The sequence below is a fragment of the Rutidosis leptorrhynchoides genome, chromosome 5 (assembly GCF_046630445.1).
Source record: "Rutidosis leptorrhynchoides isolate AG116_Rl617_1_P2 chromosome 5, CSIRO_AGI_Rlap_v1, whole genome shotgun sequence".
NCBI classification, from domain to species: Eukaryota; Viridiplantae; Streptophyta; class Magnoliopsida; order Asterales; family Asteraceae; genus Rutidosis; species Rutidosis leptorrhynchoides.
In genome coordinates, this window is record NC_092337.1 from 403,839,107 (window position 1) to 403,858,652 (window position 19,546).

The 19,546-nt window shown below is 33.4% G+C and overlaps 2 protein-coding genes across 2 annotated transcripts; both read left to right on the top strand.

Annotated features, from left to right (window-relative positions):
• The first annotated feature begins 1,122 nt into the window (after positions 1-1,122).
• On the top strand, positions 1,123-4,432 carry LOC139847011 (uncharacterized). Its single transcript, XM_071836608.1, has 2 exons — positions 1,123-1,503; positions 3,828-4,432. The coding sequence occupies exons 1-2, from the start codon at positions 1,184-1,186 to the stop codon at positions 4,246-4,248; spliced, it is 741 nt and encodes a 246-aa protein (XP_071692709.1). The 5' UTR covers positions 1,123-1,183; the 3' UTR covers positions 4,249-4,432.
• A 7,158-nt stretch (positions 4,433-11,590) lies between these two features.
• Positions 11,591-12,237, top strand: LOC139849898 (uncharacterized). The gene is made up of 2 exons (XM_071839513.1): positions 11,591-11,780; positions 11,888-12,237. Exons 1-2 carry the CDS (start codon positions 11,591-11,593, stop codon positions 12,235-12,237), a joined length of 540 nt encoding a protein of 179 aa, XP_071695614.1.
• The last annotated feature ends 7,309 nt before the right edge of the window (positions 12,238-19,546 follow it).

The window sequence follows — 19,546 nt, forward strand, 5'->3', positions numbered from 1 at the left end:
CATCACCTCCAAAAGATTATGTCACCAACATTGTGTTCCTTATATTCAGTGAAGAACTTCTTGTCACCAGTCATGTTGGTTGTGCACCACTATCAATTATCCAATCATCGCCTTGTAGAACTCCACTCAAGCATACCTAAAACAAGTTATGAGACTCAAAACACTTGGGTTTGTTGGGTCTATGATGGTTAGCATCATAAATTCCAGTTTTAATCCATTTCTTAACCATTTTGAAATCCATTTCTTAACCATTTTGAATTGATCGTATCCGTGATAGTTAATTTCTCCTTGATTGAGAACATTTCGTATTGAGTTATTCTAAATCTCAAAAAACTAATTTCATGTTTAGAGTGAGAGTTTATGTTTTCTAATACTCAATTATGCACTAACGAGTAATTCTCGAGTGATCCCTTCTTGATCCTAGATGATTTGGCTAGTTTTTGAAATTTAGATTTTTCACGAAAAATTGCGGTGTTGCTCTATATCGATTTCATCCCTTTCTCTTTTGACATGAATAGTGTTGCGCAGTTAGTACGAGTCGAATTAAAAGTTAGAAAGATCGCATAAAACGGAGTATGTATGTATGATTACCCCAAGTTTCATATTTGTTCATTAGTTTATATTAAGTAATTAAACAAACTCTCTTAGATGGTTAGATAGTTATTTTCTAATTGGATCAAATAAGATTGTGTTTTGTTTACTTTAAAAAATACCGAGTAAAGTACCATATATTTAAAAGAGAAAAATTTTATCCGAAAAATCAATAAAATCTCGAGAGAGATTTTATCCGAATAAATAGTGAAAAGAAAGTAACCCGCAAATTGCATGTTTGCATATTGCGTTTAGCAGGAGTATTTTTACAATCTTTAAGAAAAAAGACTAATCGTTATATAAACTCAAACGATTTTGCTAACGATAGTTCTTAGGGTTGTGGTTAGTGTACTTTAAATGATTTACCGTGTTTAAATACATGTTAATGACAATACTTAAAGTTATCATTAGCAAAATCCAAATCCATCAAGTATAATAGTGATCAAATAACCCATTGGGCTGTTTAGGTCTAGAAAACCTGGGCCATATAACTGGGCCAACGTTTAAAACAACTTGCCGGCAATATTTCATTTCATTTCACTTCACGTAGTAGCTGCAGAAGCAATCGCCGACCTCGTTTCTAACAGTCGCGATGGCCGGTGGTCGGAAGCTAGGGTTACTATTACTAGCATCGGTGCTAATCGGAGTAATCACACTTTTAAAATTCAAAGGATCATCATCGTCATGGAACAAAGAAGCGGTTGTTGAATCCTTCAAATACATGTCAGATCGATTAGGTAATTGGGCGATTCCTGTGTACGTAATGATACATACAATTACACTCGCTTTATGTCTTCCGTACGCCGTGTTCTTCGAAGCCGGTGCTTCTTTACTGTTCGGATTCTTTCCGGCGTTGCTTTGTGTATTCTCCGCTAAAGTTCTCGGTGCTTCGCTCTCATTTTGGATCGGAAGGTACATAATTATAAATTGTTACTGAATTTATTACTGTTTAACTGTTACTGTTGAAATTAGTTACGATTAGATTGTTGATCTGTGACTAATTTGAATTTAACTTTGAATTCTAGTTTGTAGCCTTTTAGGGTTAACATTCAATAGCTGCATATGTATCACCTGACACAATATTAGTCAAATTTCTTTAAAGTTTATTCTAGAAGTACAGAAATTTAAAGATGTCTTTTTCTAATACTTGTAGTAAGTTAAGATTTACAAGGTGTTGCACAGTTTTGTGAAGTTTCATTCTGTGGAATTTTAGCTGAATTTGTTTTTCAGTTTGCGGTAACTAAAATTTGTGCGGTTTTGCCTGTAGATATGAAATTATTAGAGGAGTTTTTTGGATGAAAGCTTACATAGTTCTGCATTAATGATAAGTGAATAATTAAATTTTTTGTAATCTTTGAGGTATTTATATGGAGATTTTGTTGCTTGTTGGTCGGAAAGAGCCACTTTTTTTTACTCCTTTAAGATTAAAGGCTTGTAGAAGATAATTGAGTGGATCTTGTTGCAGCACTTGGGCATTTATATACACATAAGAAAAGTTAACTTATGGAGCAGTATAACACCTTTCTTGTAGGAGGAGGACAATAATCATCCTTCCACTTGAACATGACATCCATTGCATTTTATTCATATATTGCATGTTGATATTTTATGGTTTTGACATTCTGCTGATTACACTTGTTATCAAAATAATGATCCTTATTTCTTATTTGAACCTTTTCTCTTAATAATGTTCTTGGTCGGGGTGGAAGGACTCATTTAAATGTTCTTTGATTAGTAAACGTTGATAATTGCATGTGCAGGTTTGTGTTAAAAACTTACCTTGCAATTGCAATTCAATATTTTACAAGTTTCGCTTGGATATTGATTGTTCAGTAGTTTGATTATTAAGCTTGATGTCTTTGTCTTGAATTATATGTGACTATAATTGATTTTGTTGCTAATAATAGGTCCTATTTATCAATATTTGTATATTACGGACTAGAACATATGATTAGAGGTCTGTTCCTTGATAGAACGTAGACTATCTTGCGCATGTGGCTTTTTCTCTTGAGTATATTCTATTGTGTTTCTGATATAATTGTAGAATTTTGCTGCTTTTTTACTTTTGTCATGTGACTTTGGTGACTCAAGAGATTGCATGTTCTAGATGAGCTTCTGGTAGTTTACATATTAACTTATGGATAACTAACGCCCTCCTTGTTAGGTTATGGTGTTTGATATGTATATGTAACTCCCATACATACATGAATCTATATACACTTCTCTTATCCTTAACTGTTTGGAATCTCATTCTCAGTGTAATGTATCTGGATCCTGTCAACAGCCTTTAAATATCATCTTGTACGTGTTTGCTGCTGTAAGATCAACCTAATTAGCCCATGAGTTGTCTTCATTCTGAGTGTCACATCTTATTTTCCTGAAACTTGACACATCTCATTTGTTTAATGATCTTTCGCCGTGTAAACTTGGAAAGCAAATTCACATGTCTCTAACTCCCTAGGAATATGAAACTCGTCTATCCAAATATAGTCCTAATTGATATGTGATTGCTGAATCCGCGCTAGGCTATTTAGATGTTTTGTCATTTTGTCGTTCTTGTAGATGATATGTCACAACCTGGCTTTATTTTATGAAATCTAGTGGTCGTTTGCTTTTCCTTAATTTTTTTTTTTTTTCTAGATTTTTATCAGTATACAATTTCAATTGTTGGGCAAGGCTGGTATTGTAAAAATTTTACTTCGGAGTTCTCACTGTTTTCACTTTCCATGTCATAATTTAGGAGTATCTTAAAATCTTAAATGAACATTTGAAACTTAATGTGCATTTAAATTCACATAGCCATCTGTTATTAATTTAATTACTACGTTATATGTCGTATTTGGATATTTACTTGGTGTTTGTAGGTCTAATAATCAGAGGATTTATATGGTGTTGACGAGTCCTAATATTTTATGGAATAAACATGTTGATGATCAAAAAGGACATTAATTATGAAAATGAGACTATATATTGTTACATGTGATGATTAATTTTGTTGCAGCTGCCGTGAACTTGGTCAGATTATTTGCAACTAAAATGGATTAAAGCTTAATTGCATTGTGCTTAATGTTTTTTTTTTTTTCTATCTTAAATCAGTACACTTTTAAGGAAGGTTGTTTTTACTTGGTAAGCATAGTATTGTTATTTCTTGTCATTGTTGAAGGTACAGTAACTATCGATCTGAAAATAAAGTTGTCCTTTATTAAATTTGATAATCCGTTAATGTTCCTTTTCAGGCTGCTTTTCCGGAGCTCTAGTTCAGCAACACAATGGGCACATGGAAATAAATACTTCCATGTGCTTTCAAGAGGAGTCGAACGTGACGGTTGGAAATTTGTTCTTTTAGCTCGGTTCTCTCCCATACCCTCGTATGTCATCAATTACGCTTTAGCCGCCACAAACGTCCGCTTTTTTAGGGACTTTTTCATGCCAACTGTCCTCGGGTGCTTGCCTATGATCTTACAAAACACATCCATCGGTAGCCTTGCTGGTGCAGCTGTAGCTTCATCCACCGGGTCTGACTCAAAAAAGTCAAACATTTGGTCATACTTATTCCCAATGTTGGGAATTTCGTCGAGCATCATTATCTCTTTGAGAATCAAAAAGTACTCTTCCAGTATCGCAATTGATAATAAGCCCGAAGACAAGACCCAATGACAACTAAAGAGTATTGACTGAATTTCAATGTTTGTTTGTTTGTTAAAATAGTTGCAGGTAGCCAGTTATGGCAAGTGTATTACTAATACTGATATCTATATGTCAAACTTAAATTAATCTTCAACTTTTTTAAAATGCTAACATTATAACTATTTGAATGTGTTACATGATTTGTTCATATATACTTTGAACAAGTGGTCACGGGTAAAACTAATGTCATGCTATTGCTTAGAAAGACTAAAAGACAGTAGAATTTTACTTTTTTTGGACCACACTTAACTATAGTAGTGGATTATGTACACAAACAATGAAAAAAACAAAAAGGGGGAAAGTTTGGCCTCACTTTGTTTCGTTGCCATTGGTTTTTTCCCTATGAATTTCGTTACAAAGATGCTTAAAAATAGTTGCTATTTGTGAATCTTTATAAACGCCAAGGACGCTGAACAACTCATTATGAGTGGTTAGTGGTAATTTTTTTTTTTGAAAGGCAAGCAAATTCTATAAATAAGAAGAAACAAACTAGCAAGAAGCTAGAATTACACGAGGCCACACAAACATACTTACAAACAAAAACTCGAACGAACCTAATTTACACGAGAAACAATCTAACAAAGCCTCACACCCCTAGCACAACAACCAAAGATCCAAACGAAAAAACCATACACGAAATCTCAAAACATACACAACCTCGAAACGTTAAAACACCACGACCATGAAATCTACGTTTCCGAGCCCGAGGATGAGTAAGATGAGCAGGATGAGCAACATGAGCAACAATCAACTTCATCATCGTCCTCCTCCGAAACTTTCATCACATCATCGATAACATACCTTGCATACCATCGACTTTTATCTCGACGTCTACTACGCTTCAAATTTTTTCTTCCCCAAACATATTTAATGAAATGACTTTTAATTAAAGGTTGAATTTTTCTCTCTTTACGACGAAAACGAGCTACCGCGAATTGGGTTTCTCTCTAACGTGTGTGTGTGACATATGATCGCGAAGGGGGTTAAGTTCCCTCTGGGTGATGCCGATATCGTTGTTCGTAAAAAAAGGAAAAGAGAATAGAACTAGAGAACCTTTGGGCAAGTGTAATGCCACTGGCTTTGGGCAAATGTAATGCCAGTGGAACGCCGGTGGGAGTTGGATAAGGCTGAATTTCGACATTCCATTTGTTGAACTTTGAGAAAAATGTGCTAAAGTTCGATGACTCATGTTGCCTTGAATGAGTATATTATACTCCATCCGTGTCACTATAAATGTTCACTATGAAATTGTACATATTATTGGACTAGATGATATTATTGGGAGAGATGGTTCGGCTGGGCTAGATGCAAACGTTTCATTAGAAGGTAAGGATGGCCCAATTGATTTGGGTCCCAATAATGTAAATTCAGGTCCAGTTGAACCTGAAGTCGATGGGCAATCTTTGTATAAAGGCGATGAGGAAATTAACTGTAGCGGTCACCGGATTAATTCGACTGGAATCAAAAAAGGGAAATCAATTGGTAAAAGTTTAATAAATCAGAAGAAAATCAAGATTCCACCTAAACGAGACTGTTGTTGGGCATCGATAAACAAGTGGAAATCTTCATCACGTATGATGAACATCAAAAATATTGCCAGGAAGACTAAACCAGGCGATGGTCCACTTCGATCTAAGTGCACTAATTGTAATTCCAATTCTTCCAATACGAACGGTAGTGAAGCTACAAGAGCGGCCATTTCAATCAATAGTGAGACGGTTCGTGAATACGGAAGTAAACTGGGGTTAAAATGGAAGGCAAGGCCTTCTAAGCAGTAAGGTTTCTTTTCTCAAATCGTTTTCATTCTTTTTTCCATGAAAATAATTTCATTAAATATCAGGGGATTTTGTATCGAGAATTCTAGTAGGGATAAGGATAAATTTGGGTGGACTAAAAACTTAATTTGTAAAGAGAAACCTAGCTTTCTTGCCCTCCAGGAAACGAAACTGAATCAGATCAATGGGAGATGGATTTGTTCATTGTGGGGTTCCACTGATTGTGAATTTATTCAAAAACTAAAAGTTGGGAAATCGGGTGGTCAGTTATTAATATGGGATACTAACTGTTTCGTAGCAGATGATATCTTTAGTTTTGAGTCTGTTATTGGAGTTCGGGGTACATGGAAGAATACGAGCTGTAGAGTTAATGTCATTAACGTGTACGGTCCACACGACGACTCTAATAAACAAAAGCTGTGGTGTTCTCTTTCTGGACTTCTAGAGAAGTATCGGGATGAAGCATGGGTTCTCTGTGGTGATTTTAATGAAGTGCGAGATCGATCTGAAAGGTTCAATTGCGATTTCATTGAGTATAGGGCTAAGTGGTTTAATGATTTTATCAATAACAATATCCTTTTGGATATTCCACTAGGGGGTAGGTCCTTCACTCGGGTCAGCGACGATGGGTTAAAATTTAGTAAGTTAGATCATTTCTTGGTTTCCGAGGAGTTCTTTCGAAACTGGAGTAGCCTTACAGTTACCGCGTTAGATAGAAATCACTCGGATCATTGTCCAATTGTGCTAAAAGACGAAGAGAAGAACTTTGGGCCGAAACCCTTTAAGATTTTCGATATTTGGCTTGATGAAGATGATTTTGAACAGGTCGTTAAAGAGGCATGGGCTGCTAGTGTTCCAACTAGTAACCGTAAGGATTGTGTGTTCAGAAATAAACTCAAGAATGTTAAAGAGGCATTAAGAAGTTGGAGTAACAAGAAATTCAATAACTTAGATGGGGAAATTGAAATGCTAAAAAGTATGTCCACTAACCTTGAGCTGAAGGCAGAATCCGGACAGCTAGATGAGAATGAATTGAAATTATGGTGTGATACTCGTAAGCTATGGTTAGATAAGGAGAGGACCAAATCTGAAATGTTAAAACAGAAAGCCCGATCCCGTTGGGTCCTTGAAGGCGATGAAAACACAAAATTTTTTCATTCCTTGATGCGTAGAAGAAATAGCAAATGTAACATTAGAGGACTAGCCATTAATGGAGTTTGGAGCGAATCACCGAAGGACATCAAATCTGAGATTTACAACCACTTCAAACGGAGATTCGTAGAAACTGATGTTGATAGACCGAGTCTCGAGAATCTCAGCTACCCTACACTTTCTGCCGAAGAATCTGCTGATCTTGAACTACCATTTGATGAGAAAGAGATTTATGAGGCTATTCTCGAGTGTGGTAGTACAAAAGCCCCCGGGCCCGATGGTTTCAACATGCGCTTTTTTAAAAAATTCTGGGAGGTAATTAAAACTGAATTGACAGACGCAATTGTATGGTTTTGGGATAAGGCTGAATTCTCTCGTGGGTGTAATGCGTCATTCGTTACCTTAATACTAAAGAGGAATGATCCGTTGGGGTCCAATGACTTTCGCCCGATTAGTCTCATCGGTAGCTATTATAAAATTATAGCTAAAATCCTTTCTAATCGGTTTAAAAAAGTTATTCCCTCACTTGTGGGCTCGGAGCAAAGTGCCTTCCTCAAAGGAAGATTCATACTTGACAGTGCTTTAATTGTTAACGAAAGCATAGATTTTTTGAAAGCAAAGAAACAAAAAGGTATCCTCTTTAAAGTAGATTTTGAGAAGGCTTTCGATTGTATCAATTGAGATTTCTTGTTGGAGGTTATGGATTGCATGGGTTTCGGGTGTAAATGGAGGAAATGGATTTTGGCATGTTTAAGCTCCGCTTCCATATCGGTCTTGGTAAACGGTTCGCCTACTATCGAATTTTCTTTAGGGAGAGGGGTGCGTCAGGGTGACCCTCTCTCCCCGTTTCTCTTTATTCTCGCGGCCGAAGGATTGAACATACTTACCAAAGCCGCCACGGATAATGGTCTTTTTAAAGGGGTGGAAATTGGCAATGACAAGGTCCTTATCTCTCATCTACAATACGCGGATGACACTATATTCATTGGAGAATGGAGTAGAGCAAATGCTTGTAGTCTCCAAAAGTTACTTATTTGTTTTGAGTTAGCGTCGTGGTTAAAGGTTAATTTTCATAAAAGTTTCATTTATGGCGTTGGTGTCGGATGTGAAGAGGTAAATCACATTGCAAATGTTATTGGATGTCAAGCCGAAAAATTCCCATTTACATATCTTGGTTTACCTATTGGATCAAAAATGAATAAAGCAAAAGTATGTGATCCGGTGATCGAAAAAATAAAAGCAAGGCTCTCGGATTGGAAAATGCGAATGTTGTCTTTTGGAGGAAGAATGGTTTTGATTAAATCGGTCCTCAATATTCTTCCGTTGTATTACTTCTCGTTATATCGTGCGCCACCATGTGTGATAAAAAAGCTTGAGAGTGTGAGGCGAGCTTTCTTTTGGGGCGGGTCTAATTCGGGTCATAACATCTCGTGGGTCAAATGGGAAAATGTCATGGCACCATATGGGGTGGGGGGTCTAAATATCGGGTCTTTAAAAAATAAAAACTTAGCTTTATTATGCAAATGGTGGTGGAGGTTCAAAACCGAAACCAATTCCCTTTGGGTTAAATTAATTCGTAGCATTTATGGTCCGAGTGGTGGCTTAGAGATGGGGAGCGATTCTCTTCGCTCATCATCTTTAGGTATTTGGCATAATATATTGTTCTCGCAGGTAAATCACTTGAATTGAATATTCCATTCATCAGCTCATTTCACAAATCAGTAGGCGACGGGTCTGGAACATTATTTTGGAATGAAGCATGGATCGATGGTGTAAAACTGAAGGATAAATTCCCTCGCCTGTTCAGGCTTGAAGCATCAAAGGACGCTTATGTCTGTGATCGGGTCAATATATGCGATTCTGGTGCTCGAACAAATTGGAGCTGGACGCGGCTGCCTAGAGGTCGTACAGAAATTGAATTCAGAGAGCTGTAAACTTTGATTGCAGGTTTCAATTTCAACAGTGGTAGGGCAGATTCGTGGAGCTGGGGATTGGCTACGGACGGTAAATTTACAGTTAAAAATCTCTCATGTATCATTGATGATCGTTGCTCTTCACATATTACCTCTTATCAAGAATCGTTAAGAAACAATCTCGTGCCTAAAAAACTTGAAATCTTCGTGTGGCGAGCCAAAAGGAAAAGGTTACCGGTCAAGGTAGAGTTGGACAAAAGGGACATTGACATGCCTAGCATAAGATGTCCTCTATGTGACGATGATTTAGAAACCGTTGACCATAGCCTTATATTTTGCAAATTCGCGTGGGATATTTGGACTCGGGTGTTTAATTGGTGGGGTCTCGGTACCTTTTCAAATCCGAGTATCATCGAGATCCTCCAAGGTAATGCTCCGGTCCCCTTGTCTAACCTAGGAAAAAAAGTATGGCAAGGGGTAGAATGGGTGTGTGCATATTACATATGGAAGAACCGAAATAATGTGGTATTTCGTGGCAAATCGTGGAGTGCACCGGTGGTGATAAATGAGATTCAAAACAAATCCTATGAGTGGATCTCTAAAAGAATCAAAGGAAAGAAGCTAGACTGGACCACTTGGTTGAGTAATCCTCATGTGTTTTTAAATTTATGATAGCATTGTATTTAGCTTCTCGTGTTGTAGCTCTGTACTAGTTCAGTGTGTTGCTTCAGTTTGCTATCTTTGCAAACTCGTGTGTATCTTTTCATTGGGGAGGTGCCTGTTTCATTGACCTCCCTGCCTTCCGTTTTGAATTAATAGATCTTGCTTTTCAAAAAAAAAAAAAAAAACATAGTTTTAGAAGACACTATTCTTTCACTAATAAAATATCTTATCTTCACTATAACCTATTTGATTCGTTGAAATGTAAAATTAACATTTGAAATTGTACATTTCATACTATTGTGTAGAGTCGAGTTGCGACGGAAGAGGATTCTATATTTTATATTTTTTTGTATTAATAGAAAAATTGGAAAGGGGTGAATATGAGGATAATAGGTGTCGGTAAGTGATGGAAGAAGTTAAAATAGAGTGACTTGATTGTAGATACCAAAACAGACAATTAAAAGGCAATATCATGTTATCTGGGTCGACGGGTGCGTGAATCTTGTCTTAAAATAAACAATTTGTTTTTGGCGGGAATGCATTATTGTAGTTTGGTATAAACTATTTTTTAATAAGAATTCTCCTAGGTTTCGGTGTACACATAAAATTATACGAAGTTGTAACTTTAACATTATATAAACATCGAGTGAAAGAGCTCTCACATTGCGTGAGTTTTGTTTATTATTAAAAATAAAAATTTGCTTTTAGGTAAATATTTTCTGAAATTCTTAAGAGCTCAAGGTGTGGGAAAAAAAAGAACCGGCGTCGGAGGTCCCGACGTCGTCCGCTCGACGTTGGCTGAAGGAGAGAAAGTGGGATCCAAATTCAATTCGACCGTTGGTTTTTTTCTTCTTTTAAATAACACTAACACACACACACACACACACACACACACATATATATATATATATATATATATATATATATATATATATATATATATATATATATGTATATATATATATATAGTGGTAGGATCAAGAGGGAAGTAACCAATCGGGGGGGAAGCAAAAACTTTTTTTTTTCTTCGTTTTTAGAAAAAACTTTGTTCACGAACATTGTAGATGAGATGAAAATATGAACATTTAGTAGAGACACTTTGTGATAAATGTTTTTATTTTGACGGAAAAACGCTCGAAGAAGTAATATATAACAATTATCGTGTTTTTCGAGCGTATGTTGAGGTTTTAGCTATTGGGGTTTAGATATTAGGGTTTAGATATTAGGGTTTATAGGGTTTAGATATTAGGGTTTAGAAATTTAGGGTTTAGGGTTTAGATTTAGGGTTTAGATTTAGGATTTAGATTGAGTTTTTAACACGAACGGTTTAGAGTTTAGGGTTTAGGGTTTGGTGTTTTGGGTTTATGGAATAAACCCAAAACACCAAACCCTAAACCCTAAACCCTAAACCCTAAACTCTAAATCGGGCTAAATTTTACTTCACAAAAGATGAAAAAAAAAACGTTCATATTCTTCTCGAACAATATTATCTTGAATGTTATTTTTGTCGATCGTTTTCCCGCCTAAATAATAAAAAAAAAAACGTTCATATTTTTCACGAACAATATTATCTTGAATGTTATTTTTGTCGATCGTTTTCCCGCCTAAATAATAACATTCATGACGAAGTGTCTCTTCTAAATGTTCATATTTTCGTGTGATCTTGATGCCGGAAAAAAATTTCCAAAAAAAACGAATTTTTTTTTTGCTTCCCCCCGCTTCCCCCCGATTGGTTAATTCCCCATTGATCCTGCCTATATATATATATATATATATATATATATATATATATATATATATATATATATAATGCTTGAAGCCGTTGCCTCGTATGATAATTGGATATGGCATGCTTATTTTGGGGTTGCTGGGGCAAACAATGACATAAATGTGTTAAATACCAGTCCTTTGTTCGAATCGATGATTAATGACGAATCGATGATTAATGATAATTTTCCAGACATCCCTTATGTTATTAATGGTGTAGAGTACAAAAGAGGTTATTATTTAGCGAATGGAATTTACCCTCAATAGGCATCGTTTGTTAAAGCGTATTCGAGTGCAGCTGATCCAAGAGTAAATACTTTTCACGCAAACAATCTAAAGCAAGAAAGGATGTTGAGAGGACTTTTGGTAATTTACAAGGACGTTGGCATATACTACAACAACCTGCAAGGGTTTATTCGGTGAAGGCTATTCAAAGAATTATGTATGCGTGTATCATAATGCATAACATGATAGTTGAAGATAATGGGTTCAACAATTCTGAGAATAATTGGGTGTATGAACTGGTTCAGAACATGCAAACTACTTGGTACGAGAGATGTGAAGAGTATAAAGTCAGGATGAAGGAATTACACGATCGGGAGGTGCATGAACGTTTACGAGGCGACTTAGTCGAACATGTTTGGGCTATTCGAGCTCAGGAGGAGGAGGAGGAGGAGGGGGAAGAGTGACATTAGTCGAACATCTTTGGGCTATTCGACTTACAAATAACATCTTTATTATGCATTGTATTTTTATTTTGTAGTTTAATTTTTAATTATGAATTTTTTTTATTATTAATGAAGTTTATTTTTTTATTTTGTGTTAATATTGTTTTTTAAAATAATTTAATTAATTTTAAAAATAATTAAATAAAAAACATAAATATTTACTCTTTTCAAGATACTGAACTGACACTGAACTGACCATCTTCTCAATTCCCCTGTTTTTTCAGCAATGTCAGTTTACAGTGTCAGTCCAGTCAGCGTCCAGTCATCAGCAAGACACTGAACTAATACTGAACTGACGCGTCACGACACCATGTGCTCTAATAACTGAGTTTGTTAATAGTACATATATAAAACTATAAACGTTTAATCTTGTTTTAGTTACATTACACAATAACTGTCTATTGAAAGTTGAAAGTGATTCAAAATATTGGAATTTGACCTGCTAGTCAAGAGTTGCTAATCCAATAATATTCTGCCTTTATCGGAAACATTATATATATTGGGTATATTTGGCAACACACTTATTTGAGCTTTTAACTTTTATGAAAAAGTTCTTTCAAGTAAAAACCTGCGTTTGGTAAAAAGAGTTTAAAGTTTTCTTATAGAGAGAAAAAAGCTAAAAGCTAATTGAACTAAAGTTTGAGAAAAAGCTCTTAACTTTTGTCATTTACGGAGTAACTTTTATTTTAACAATTTTAGCTAATCTGTCAAACACCTAAATACACATATAAAAAGCTACCAACAAACAGTTACAAGCTATCTACTATCAGCTAAAAACTACTAGCTATCATTTAATTTTGTCAAACATACCCATTATAAAAAAAGTGACACCTCTTTGATTTTCCGATTTTATGTATTTAAAAAAAATGAATAAGTAAAAAAAGTTACTGGATATGACTGTTTCTCAGATAATTTGTAAGTAATTAGAGGGGGTGAATAGTTACTTAATACGTTTTTAACACTTTTTCAATTGATCACCAAATTCAATTAACTATGATCAACCAATTCAACTCAAACTTGATGTGTGTAGTGTATATGTTCAAAATGATGAATGAAGTAATGTAAAGAACATAGACACAAGGATTTATAGTGGTTCGGGTGGATGTTAACTAATCCACCTTAATCCACTCTCCGATTACACTAATCGGGATTTGTTGCTTCACTGAGCACTTTTCTCCAAACCCGGTGGAGATCCGATTTACAAGTCTTCAACTTCTTTGGTAGACAACAAACCTAATCTTTCTATCCCTTTGAAAGATCAACTCTAACCTAGATCAACTTGTCTTCACCTTGAACAAGTATTAATCTTCAAATAAGATTAATCAACTTCCTAAGTCCCTTTAAGGAAGTAGATCACTAAGCTAGCCTATGCTTCTATTAATTGAAGTTACAAAACTTATACACTTTGTAATGATAATCCTAAGACAATACTAGGACATACATTACACTAAGTAAACTCACAAGATTAATGATTTTGATTAGTAAGCTTACAACAACCAAATTCTATATCTATAAGATCATAGAATCTTCTCTTGCTTGATCACATTTAAGTAGTAATTAGAGCCCTTGTGATCTCTGAAAATAAGCTTTTGAAATATGCAAGGGGTCAGCTTCAAATGCTCTTCAATGCTTGCCTTTTATAGTAGGATTCAAAAAATAGCCGTTGTCACACGGTTGCCAGCACGGTCGACCGTGGTTCGACCGTGCGTGCTCCAGTCTAAAATATGTATCCGTTGTATGAACGCTTGACTGAGATTTGAACCCTACATTTTGGAACCTTTACTCCATCTAGCACCTGCAAAAGAAATCCAACATTCTATACAAGTATTATATGCGTTAAGTGTGTGAGATTTGGTCTTATTGAGTGAAAGTGACATAACACTCCAATAGTGGTAAACCAAACATTCTTGGAGAAGTGTCTTGATTGATATTTTGGGAAATCTCAGTTTGGTCAAGATTTAGTTAGTCACATTAATGCATTTGTGTGATGACCCGGAAATTTCTGACCAAATTTAAACATTATCTTTAAATGATTTAATGTTTCCGACACGATAAGCAAAGTCTGTAAAATCGAATCTCAAAAATTTTGAACTATTCAAGTACCCTTCGATTGTTCTCAACGATTCGCGAACCATTATATGTAAATAGATACATATATATACTATAACTTGAAAACGTAACAAAGTTTTAATTGCATGATATCGTACATTAAACTTATTGGTTTGTATATCTATTTGAATATATATGATTTCAAGTTATTTAGTAAACGATAGTAACATTCGATTATTGATTCGATTGATATTTAGATAAGTTAACTAAAACGTTTAAGATGAACCAGTAAAACACTAATTTGATACAGTATTTTCGAATTACTACAGTACCCGAAAAGCTACAGTGTTTTCAAAAATCACTATTTGCTACAGTAACTTTGCTACAGTAAAACACTATTTCAAAATGAAAATGTATATATGTATATGTATATACTACGAGACGATGATTTATAGAAGTAAATGACCAAAACACTCGAAAGTTTAAGATATACTTTGAGTGGTGTAGTTTATGGATGATTTAAGGCTATATTTTAACAAAGGTACGTGTCACGAAACGTAAAATGCAAGTTTTCTAAGCGTACGAAAATGCGTTCGAGAAACCGGAACCGGGACATAACTCGAGTAACGACGTACGACTTATCGGAACAAAAATTACAAGTTATCTAGGTACGAGAATATAATATAATATATAATTAATTAATATAAATTATATATATTATATATTAATATAAAAATACGTCGACAAATTAAAAACCGAACAAGTGTGAGCTGGATCCTCCAGCCATGCGATCGCATGGCCAAGGAGGCTAAACCCCATGCGATCGCATGGGGTACTTTTTTAGCTGAGGTCCTATAAATTCAAACGATTTCAGTGCTGTTTTCCTCACATTATTCTTAATATTACTCCGTAAGTATTTATTTATATTATTATTATTATTATTATTACTATTATTATTATTATTATTATTATTATTATTATTATTATTATTATTATTATTATTAATATTATTAAGATTAATATTATTATTAATCTTATTATTATTAGTATTATTATTAATTAGTATTATACATAAAATACTACGACGAGGTTATGAGCGTGTCACCTTCAAAATGGGTTTTCGAGCGGGATAGAGCTAAGGAAATTATGGGTTATAACTATGGAGATTATGAGTAATATTCGCAAGTCAAACCTAGTGTTTATCATCTCTGTTGCGTCTACGTACTTTTCTGAAATATTGAATCACAATATTGAAACGTAAGCGTTTATATTTTATCTTTTATAAATTAATAGTGTATACATGTCTAGTACTCGAATATATATATTTATACATGTTTGTATGCTAAATTTCGTCCTTAAACAGTTTATAATGAATCACGAATTAAATACATATATTACTGGTAAAAGGTATATGATATACATGTTTTTGGAAAGCTGGCGAAAAATCAATAACTTTTCATTTAGAAATTGTGTAATTTCGATGAACGGATTAAAAGATATGATCAACTGAATTATGATTGACGTTAATTGAAATTGCTTTTGAATCTGCAATTAAGATTTAAACAACTTGTTTACGAGATTGATAAATTGGATTTTTGAATATTACCAACCGAGTAAATGAATCCTTATATAAGGTACATCTCGTTTTGTTGAACTTTTATCAAAATTGACTTTTTGAAATGACTTTTGATAACTTTTGTATGACGATCTCGAGCATTAGGATTATGATACACTATGACCAGACCTAGCTTGATAGACATTTATTTACCAACATATGTTCTCTAGGTTGAGATCAACGATTAATTGGTAATCCGAGTTTTGGTCACATTTTGGTGAACAACTTTATATGCTGCTAAGGTGAGTTTCATTTGCTCCTTTTTTAATTGCTTTTGCAATCTATATTATTGGGCTGAGAATACATGCACTTTATTTTAAACACAATGGATGAACACGTCATTCATCGATTTCATTGCGAGGTATTTGACCTCTATATGATACGTTTTATAAACATTGTATTCTTTTGAAAAGGCACACCATAAATGAATATTTAAATCAAAGGTTTTCGACATCTGATGATTTCTACATATAGACAATCACCGTAATAAAATAGTTTACAATGATACTTCCGTTAACAATGCAGTCAAAATAAGATACTTGGTGATGATTTGGTGAATGCAACGTTTCCTTGAAAAATATGTCATGTAAGACTCCAGGCACATAGCTTGTCTAACATATAAGCAAACAGCGGAAAACTTCTAAGAACCTGAGAATAAACATGCTAACAAGTGTCAACACAAAGGTTGGTGAGTTCATAGTTTTAGTGTTTCGCATAATTTGTATATAAAAGTGGATCACAAGATTTCAGTTGTTTCATCCAAAAACGTTTATCAATAGATTCTACATAACAGAGCACCCTGGTAACTAAACTTTAACGTTATAATGATAAATACCCCATTCATTATAATACACGCAAACCAACGTGTCCTAAACTCAAATAACACACGTCCATTAAAAGGCTAGCGCTCTAGCTCGGACGGGGATGTCAAGCCCTATGGATCCATATACTGTTATTCGCGCCCACCAGTCCATATCCTATGTACTGGCAGTTACTGGTTACCAAAGCTAAGGGATTTTCGGTTTAAACCCAGTGTAGAATTTAGTTTGTACTTGTATCCATTGCGTTTAAAATAAAGTGCATGTATTCTCAGCCCAAAAAAATATATTGCAAAAGCAATTAAAAAGGGAGCAATGAAACTCACCTTAGCAGCATATAAAGTTGTTCACTAAAATGTGACCGAAACTCGGATTACCAATTAATCGTAGATCTCAACCTAGAGAATATATGTTGGTCAATAAATGTTTATCAAGCTAGGTCTGGTCATAGTGTATCATAATCCTAATGCTCGAGATCGACATACAAAAGTTATCAAAAGTCATTTCAAAAAGTCAATTTTGACAAAACAAAACGAGATGTACCTTATATGAGGATTCATTTACTCGGTTGGCAATATTTAAAAAAATCCATTTTATCAATCTCGTAAACAAGTTGTTTAAATCTTAATTGCAGATTCAAAAGCAATTTCAATTAACGTCAATCATAATTCAGTTGATCATATCTTTTAATCCGTTCATCGAAACTATTCGATGTCTAAATGAAAAGTTATTGATTTTTCGCCAGCTTTCCAAAAACATGTATATCATATACATTTTACCAGTAATATATGTATTTAATTTGTGATTCATCATAAACTATTTAACGACGAAATTTAGCATACAAGCTTGTATAAATATATATACTCGAGCACTAGACATGGATACACTATTAGTATATAAAAGATAAAATATAAATGCTTACGTATCAATATTGTGATTCAATATTTCAGAAAAGTACGTAGATGTAACGGAGATGATAAACACTAGGTTTGATTCATAAATATACCCCCGAACATTACCCATAATTTGTAATGACCCGGAAATTTCCGACCAAATTTAAACCTTAATCTTTATATGTCTCCGTCACGATAAGAAAAATCTGAAAAGTTGAGTCTTGAAAACTTTGAAATCTATGTCATGTATCCAATTACATTCGACCTCTGATTAATCCCAACGATTCACGAACCATTAATTATGGAATATATATATATATATATTTTCTACACATAATTATTATTATATGTATAATGTAAAATATACAATATTATATATATATAACATATAGATATGAAGTTGTTATATATAAATGTTTGTGTTATGGATAATGATACTGATATTCTTATTAATATTATTACTTTTATAATTACTATTAATATTAAAAATCATTGTTATAATTATAAGTTATCATTTTAAATAACATAAATATTATAACTAGTAATAAAATCATGATTTTAATTATTATTTTGATATTATTACTAATATTTTTTTTACTATCATTAATAATATTAGTATTATTATAATTAGTATTATTATTATGATTAATTTTATTAATATTAATGAATAAGATTAATCCTAATATATAGATACAAATACAAAAAATACATATAATTAGATGAAAACAGATATAAATAAATATTTAGAATTTATTATAAATATAAATACTGATATTTAATAATGAAAACACGTGTGATATATATCTATTTATATCACTATCATAATTTTTTTATCTAGTTTCTATCCAGCCAAAAACTTATCACACCCGTGAATCCATTTGTCTCCATCTTCACTAAAAACATGATCTTTTAGTTCATATATTAATTACTTGCATCATAAATTATTCAGTGAATAATCGTAAGTTAAACACAGAAAAGGAAGCTGAACAGATTAAAAAAAAAAATAAACTGAAACCAGATGGCTTCCCTGTACGTCTGGTGTTTCATCAATTCCTTGAACCTGAAACTATTTTCGAATTGTATTAATGCAATCCTCTTTGAAATCATCCACCTAATCTTTCTGAAAACTTTCAACTGCTAATTCTTTCAAACAAGTACGAATTTTTGGAATCAAACTTTAAAAAAAAAAAATCGATATTTGTTCTTCAGCAAAATTCGAAGTCTCTGTGTTAATTCGAGTTCAATTAATGATGGAGAAAGTTTTTATAAATCATTTGAAACCAATTTCATGTTATAACTTTGTCCTGAAACATTCTCTAAATCAAAATCACGTTTGGAGTTCAAAAGAGTTCTTCGACTTCTGTTTCAGCAATTTTTTTTTAAAATTAGCTTCATTAGTTCAAACAACCATTGAGGATCGTTTTTACTGGACTTGATATTTATAGAAACAACAAACTGATTCGTGTTAAAATGGAGAACCGATCTCTGGTTATATTTTGAGTTGAAGAAGATGATGAAATAGAAAAGGGTTAAAGGCAATTAAAATGAAATCTAATTAGAAAAACAGAAATGGTGGAACGGTTTAGGGTGTTGAAGTTGGGCGGGTGGTAGCGGGTTCAAGACCCGTCTGCAGCAAATCTTTTTACTCAAGATTTTAAAGGTATAATATGTTATATTTTTTGTTGTTGTTGTTATTATTATTATTATTATTATCATTATTATTATTATTATTATTATTATTATCATTAAAAATTATTAAATTAAGTATTATTATTGTTGTTATTAATATTAGTAGAATTATTATTATTAGAAAAATTATCAAAAGTAACACTTTTATTATCGTTAGTAAAATCATTTTTTTTTTAGAATTATTATTATTATTATACATTATTAAT